The sequence below is a fragment of the Herpailurus yagouaroundi genome, unplaced genomic scaffold (genome assembly GCF_014898765.1).
Source record: "Herpailurus yagouaroundi ecotype Mexico unplaced genomic scaffold, PumYag 141, whole genome shotgun sequence".
NCBI classification, from domain to species: domain Eukaryota; kingdom Metazoa; phylum Chordata; class Mammalia; order Carnivora; family Felidae; genus Herpailurus; species Herpailurus yagouaroundi.
The window spans coordinates 45,376,123-45,383,622 of NW_024412396.1; the positions used below are offsets into that span (position 1 = coordinate 45,376,123).

Below are 7,500 nucleotides of genomic sequence, written 5' to 3' on the forward strand. Positions count from 1 at the left end.
TGGACTCTGTCACTGGCAACACTTGTCAAAGCAGTCCACAGCTTCTCCCCTCGGAAGACCAACACCCAGTGAACCATAAGGTAGCAACTGACAGGATCATTTTATGGAAACTTCCTATTAGCCGAGTAGCTCCAAAGCAATGTTCCAGAAACCAATGATATTGTAACACCTTAAAGATGCATAGATAATATGTTTCAATCAGGAAGTTAAATTTACAGAAAAAAACCCCACAAAAAATCTAAAGGGCTTGTAGTTTTAAATTCCTTTCAATGCCCTGAATTCCATCTGACTTATAATAAAAACACATGCTTTTATACACATTGTGATCCATAGTCAGCCTACCTCATTTTTTTTTTAAAACATCATACAAAGACCCTCTTAAGTTCTAGCAGGTACCCTGTAAGTTGTAGCTAGGTACAATAAAAAAATAATAATACCTACTCTCTTGAGACAGCCGGTTTCCAAAATGTTCCCCTAACATTCACATCCTGTGTAGTCCCTGCCACTTGGTACCAAGGTTAGCCTGTGTGACCAATAGAATATGGCAGCAAGTGATGATATATCACCTTCAAGATTCGATTTCAAAAGGCTATGGATCTCTGAGATCTCTTGCTCTGGGGGAAGCTAGATACCATGTCATGGGGATACTCCGGAATCCTATAGAGAGACCTACCTGATAAGGAACTAAGGTGTCCAACCAGCAGCCAGCAGACAATGGAGGTCTTCCGACAAGGATGTGGGTAAGCTTGGAACTGAAAGCATGTCCAATATAGCCTTCAGACAATAACTTCAGTCCCAGCCAATAGCTTGACTGCAACTTCCTAAAACACCTTGAGTCAGAAACACCCAACTAAGATGCTCCCACAGAAACATTTAAAAATAATAAATGATATTTTAGGCTATTGAATTTGGAGATAATTTGTTAGGTAGCTGTATATAACCAATACATCTCTCCAGCCATTCTGTAAGGGAAAGGGATGTGTGCGTGCGTGTGTGTGTGTGTGTGTGTGTGTGTGTGTTAAAATGTTGAATACCTGGTGACACACACACACAGTTATGAGATTCGGAACAATGGCCCCAAAATGCACATACTCATAATCTCACATACCAACAGCAGAACAGGTCTCAGTCCTTGGCCAATAGACTGCTGCCAGATTAGCTCCAAATACCTAACCCTACTAACCTGAAATTTTACCAGGAGAGATAAATGTCATTGGGTCTTGTAGTATCAGCTCTTTGAGAATCTCCTGGAAGGCACAACGTCTGAAAATAGCATTTATGATTAAGGTCATGACAAGAAACAAAATCTAACTCTAATGATTCATCTAAGGAGACTTTTCACATGGAGACTCTTTACAGAAGTGTGGGAACGGTTATAGGAACCAAGAAGAATGTTGAAGCTTCCAGAGACTAGCGAGCTAGGAAAGATATGTGGGCAAAAGGCAGAAATTGTGTTACCAGAGTCCACTGACAGGTGAGCCCAAGGAGTAGGGGGCACCCAGTCGTACCTATTGTAATGACGGGACACAGCCACCCCAAAACCATGGTGCCAAAGCAGGGAGCGAGTGGGAAAGAAATGTATTAATGTTTCTCCACTCCCATCCTCCAGTCCCATCATGGTGGTGCTTTCCTTTGGGCAAAGCTGACCAGCAGCAAGAGGGCAAAAGAGCCCAGGTGATGCACAGGTCAGTTTCCCAGGGTACAAAGCTAGACAGAAAAGGGCAGAGGATGGATGGTGGGGTGGCACAGCATTAGAGCATTTTTAGATTCTTTTTCTTTATAGTGTTATTTTTTTAATGTTTATTTATTTTTGAGAATGAGAAAGAGAGAGAGAGAGAGCACAAATGGAGGAGGGGCAGAGGGAGAGAGGGGGGAGACACCAAATCCGAAGCAGGCTCCAGGCTCCGAGCTGTCAGCACAGAGCCTGACACAGGGCTTGAACCTACAAACCGTGATATCATGACCTGAGCCAAAGTCGGATGCTTAACTGACTGAGCCACCCAGGCGCCCCACATTTCCAGATTCCTAAAGACTCTTAAAGATTATCTAAGACAGTCCACCAGTCTGTGTAAATCCTCTTTATCTCACCCCTAGCAGACATCCTAAAACTCCAAAGGTGGCAAAAAGCATAGCTTTTGGAGTCAAGCAGGCCCTCTCCCTGCTTCTGAGCTGTGTGACCTTGGGCAAATTACCTAACCTCCCCCAAATCGCAGGTTTCTGTTTTGTAAAGTGAGTGCCATAATAACCTAATAGGGTTATGGTGAAATTAAATATTAAGTGCAGAGATGAGGAGACTTATAATACTTAGAATTTAATATAGAGAGGTAGGTAGATAGATAGATAAACAAACCGGAGTGATGCATGAGAAACAAGTCACAGTGAATGCCCATTGGGAAGAATTTTGAAGGAATGAGTCCAGGGTAGAAGGGAACTTTTCTTTTTATTATCTGGTCTTTTTTTTTCTTTTTTTAAAAGTTTGTTTGTTTGTTTGTTTGTTTGTTTAGAGAGTAAGCACATGCACACACACATGTGAGCAGGGGAGGGGCAGAGAGAGAGGGGGAGACAGAAAATCCCAAGCAGGCTCCATGCTGTCAGCACAAAACCCCACACAGGGCTCAAACCCACAAACTGTGAGATCATGACCTGAGCCGAAATCAAACGTCAGATTCTTAACCACCCAGTCACCCCTATTATACACTCTTTTATAGAGAGTACTGTTGGGATTTTTTCCACTTATAGGTACGATCTTTAAAAGAAAACCAGGGGTGCCTGGGTGGCTCAGTCAGTTGAGCGGCCGACTTTGGCTCAGGTCATGATCTTGCGTGCCATGAGTTCAAGCCCTGCATCGGGCTCTGTGCTGACAGCTCAGAGCCTGGAGCCTGTTTCAGACTCTGTGTCTCCCTCTCTCTGACCCTCCCCTGTTCATGCTCTGTCTCTCTCTGTCTCAAAAATAAATAAACGTTAAAAAAATTTTTTTAAAAAAATAAAAGAAAACCAAAAAAACTCCCTTGACACCAACAGTCTTTCCAGTCAGTGTCTTGTATTCTGCTGCTTACCCCATCCATTCCACAACTATTATAAAGTGCTTACTACTATAATAGGTATTGGGGCTACAAAAAAATTAAGATACCATCCCTGCTTTCGAGTAGCCAGTCTAGTTGCAGAGACAAAAAGCAAGCAGATAAGCATTATGCAGTGTAGTTAAGTGTGGCCTATCTGCTTTTTGTTATTTAAAATTTGAAGACACACACACACACACACACACACACACACACACACCCTTTTCTTGTGTGTGCACTTACCACATTCTAACATCCTATATAACTTATTTATTTATGATGTTTATTGTCAGACTCCCTCCACTCCATAAGGATGAGGATTTTTGCCTACTCTGTTCATTGATAGATCTCCAATGCCGGAAATGGTGAAATTTTTCAGTGGATGTTTGCTGGATGAATAATTGCTATGTAATAAAAAAAGCATGACAAAGGAGCTACCAGAACAAAGCGTAAAAGGAACATCGAACTTGTATATGGAGGTCAGTAAGGCTCTACAGGAGGGGTGACACCTCGTACTTAAACTTGAAGCAAATCAGGTGGCTTTGGCTAAAAGACCTAATGTTGTTAAGAACAAGCAAATGAGAAATACAGAAAAAGGAAACACACAAGAAACTTGAGTCCAAAGGCATAGAGAGAGATGTAAGAGAATGGAACATATGGAAAACTGAACATATGGCAATAAACATTGGGTGCTGGTAATTGTGCTGGCTGGGTGGTGGGTTCTTGAAGACTTGTTATACCTTTCTTTCTCTAGGTTTAAAATTTCCCATAAGACAAACTTCAGGGTACATGGATAAACTATTTTTAATAAGTATAAAAGAATTTTAAAAATGAATGTGTTCTAGGCAGACGGGCACGGTTATAGTTACCAGCCACATGTAACAGCAGCCCAGCTGGGATGGCAATACTGGTGGGTGAAGAGGTAAATACCTGGCAAGGAATATATAAATGCATCATTTTTTAATTGTAAATGACAACTCAAAATAGCTCAAGTATAAAAGGGAATTCATTGGTTCATTGGGGACTACAGACTGTCTCTGGCATTAAAAACTACCGGATCTGGGGCAGCTGGGTGGCTCAGTCAGTTAAGTGACTGACTCTTGGTTTCAGCTCAGGTCATGATCTCACAGTTTGTAGGATGAAGACCCGTATGTGGCCCAGCGCTGACACTGTGGAGCCTGCTTAGGATTCTCTGTCTCTCCCTCTCCCTCTCTGCCCCTCGCCTGCTCACTCTCTCTGTCTCTCAAAATAAATAAGTAAACTTAAAATAAACCTATGGGATTCAAGAATTTAATTGATACCACGGGAGCTCTGTCTCTCCTCACATCCTTTTGGCCTCTGTTCAGTTTCATTGTTGAGATACTCCTCTAGGGGGTGAGCAAGATGGCCATTGATAGCCTCCACCTCAAATCCTCCCAACTTAAAGAACTTTTCTCTTCCAATGCTCGTTTATAAATCTCATGGAAATTTCTGATTGGCTCTATTTGGGTCATGTGCCCCCCCCCCCCCAACCAATCACTGCGGGATAGGGTGATGGAGTAATGTGATTGGCCAAGCCCGGAATAGGTGCTATAGCAAGTGAGGGAGGGGGAAACCTCAGCCATGATTGACAGCTCGCCAGGATCACATGGACTAGGGGAAGGAAGAATCCCCTAAGGAAGGCATGCTAGCAGATACAGATAGCTGGTATCATGGCTCCCACTGAGGGCCATAACTGATACTGGAGATGAGAAGGTTGGGGGGGTGCAGAGCGGATTGAGTAGTAGCCGAGGGTAAGGATAGGCAGAGAGGCCTCATTTTTCTAAATAAGGCTAGACTGCACTGGACCCTGGAATTATACAGAAGTTTGTTGTTGGGTTGGAGGTGAGTGGACAGATGCGAGATGAGTGAAAATATGAAGCCTACGTTAGCCCTCATACAGCTAGTGCTACATCTGCGCAGGAAATGGTTAAAAAACCTCCCACTTTTCCACGGAGGGAGGATTGAAGGTTGAATATGGATAAAAACTTGTACTGGAAATGCTGTGATTTTCTCAGGTAAATTGTGAAGTTGAAATGCGATTAGAAAAACATCCCCCAAATAGCTTTGGTTTGGTTGGCATGTGACCAAACCCTGAACAGCTGAGATTAGTATAAAAGAGATTCAAATGCATGTCTTTCGCACACGCTTAAGAAACCGAGCTGAAGGAAGAGGAAAGCAGCACACGCCATCTGTTTAGGAGGTGTGCAAGCTCCAGAGTGAGCTTGGAAAGAAAGGGGGCTTTCGTCTTTTAAGACCAGTAGGCAGGGAGAAGGGCACAGGCTCAGGGAACCAGAAACAAGGTCAGAAGGCAGGGCAGACAGAGCGTCTGAGGCCCATAAAGCCAGCAGGAGCACGGTGCCTTCTGCTGTGTACCACACCAAGTCCTTTCCATCAAAATAGTTCCACATACACCTTCTCTGAGAAACCTCCCCATGTATCTCAGCAGTAAGGAGTTATTCCATTAGCGGTGAGGTCATCCGTAGGATTGCCCGTGCCCAGCACTCGCCTATTAGGAATAAAAGGAGAGGTTTTGGTTTGAGTCAAAGGACCTACTGTGGCTCAATCATCTCTCTCCCCTGTGAGGTTCATGAACACGCAATACATTCAAGAGCCATCAACGGATGAGAAATCAAAATACAACTTTATTTTCACTTGAATAAATGCTCAGTCTCTTAGTGCAGAGCTCTCTTGTGAAAACAAGGCTGGAGCAAGCAGCTGATGGGGAGGGCCCACCTGAGCCTCTCCTCCCCCACTACACATCGACCTCTTCCCACCCTCTGCCCTGCCACACGGGACCAGAAACCGCAGCAATAAAAAGTATGTTTGGCTATGCATCTGAGGAAGAGAAAACAAGATGGCCAGATCCCAAGAGGAGGCCTTGGCTCAGCATACCTACTCCTTCTGCATGAGCTAGAAGGAAAGGCTGATGGAGGTTCCTAACCCTGCGCTTGTTAAATGTGGCCCAATTAATTTCCTGGAATCTGAACGATCCGATGAACAGGTCCTCTCTGGGAGAAGGCAAAGGCCAGGAGAGAAGGGGAGAGAGATGAGCCTTCCCTTTTCTCTAAATACTTGCTCCCCGAAATGTGGGCCCTCGACCAGCGGTATCGACATCACCCAGCAGCTTGTTAGAAATGCACAGTCTTGGGCCCTACCCTAGATGAACAGAATGAGGGAACTGCGTTTTAACAAGATCTCCAAGGGATTGACATGCACATTAAAGTTTGAGAAGTACTGAGTTTCTGAATCCTAAATTCATGCCCAAACTGTCATTTCAATCTCTGCTTGCTTCCCAAAATAGTGCTCTGCATATGGTCAATCGTTAATGAAAGGGTGTTTGAGAAATTCTCTTTGGCATCTATTTAATTCCATGTGAAGGAAGGAGATCACTTCTGAGAAGCCAGCACACATTTACCAATGAGTGGCTGGGAGACAGAAGCACACTGAAAACAAGCAAACAGAACAGTTCTAGACATACACACACGGCTCTGCCGAGCAGGACAGATGGGCATAGTAAATCTCTCGCTCCATCCCCCCACCCATAATATTCTCTCCCTCACTCATGCTCTCCTTCACCCAAGCTACTATTAAGCTCTTGCGTCAGCTCTGTTTCAGACACAGGATAGTACCACGTGGATTACATGTCTCTTGCAGCCCTGTCTTCAAGCTCAAAATCTGAGAGTCATATGCTGCACCACTAAGCCAGGACATGGGAGGATGACAAAAAGCAAATCGGCACATCAGTGTTTCTCACCTTTACATAGTTGTGCCTGTCACGACCCAGTTCATATCTTATTTTGGACCCGGGCCTGGATCTCCACTTGCCTGAGTAGGAAGTTAATGACAAAAACTCAGAGCACCCCACCCCCAATTTCTTCTCTTCGCTGTACCTGATGGAATACCTCATAGTAAAAAGGGCCAGGGGCTGGCAAATATGTATGGATTAACAAGAGGCTACCATAATTATTAGGGGATCCGGGGTGCCTGGGTGGCTCAATCGGTTAAGCGTCTGACTTCCACTCAGGTCATGATCTCACATGAGTTTGAGCCCCGCCCCACGCTCCCCTACCCTCGTGGGGCTCTGTGCTGACAGCTCAGAGCCTGGAGCCTGCTTCAGATTCTGTGTCTCCCTCTCTTTCTGTTCCTCCCCTGCTCACACTCTGTCTCTCTGTCTCTCTCTCAAAAATAAATAAAGATTAAAAAATTTTTAAAAATTATCAGGGGATCCAATAATGACAGGATTTAATGACGCATGATTAAATGCACACTTACAATGTACTTCACAACAATTCTGTGAAGGAAGTAGTATTCATTCCTATTTAACAAGTGAGGGAATTTGACGTTTTCAAATGTGAAATAACTTACCCAGAAGCAGCAAAGACAGAAACCCAGCATGCACCTGAAGTCCAAAGCCTCTCAA

The 7,500-nt window shown here is 44.2% G+C and overlaps 1 protein-coding gene across 1 annotated transcript in view; it reads left to right on the forward strand.

Annotated features, from left to right (window-relative positions):
* Positions 1-1,391: 1,391 nt before the first annotated feature.
* Positions 1,392-7,500, forward strand: part of TTC9 (tetratricopeptide repeat domain 9) — a 42,175-nt gene continuing 36,066 nt past the window's right edge. Inside the window, exon 1 of the mRNA XM_040478430.1 lies at positions 1,392-1,474. Within this exon, the coding sequence (XP_040334364.1) occupies positions 1,392-1,474 (83 nt within the window). The remainder of the gene's footprint in view (positions 1,475-7,500) is intronic.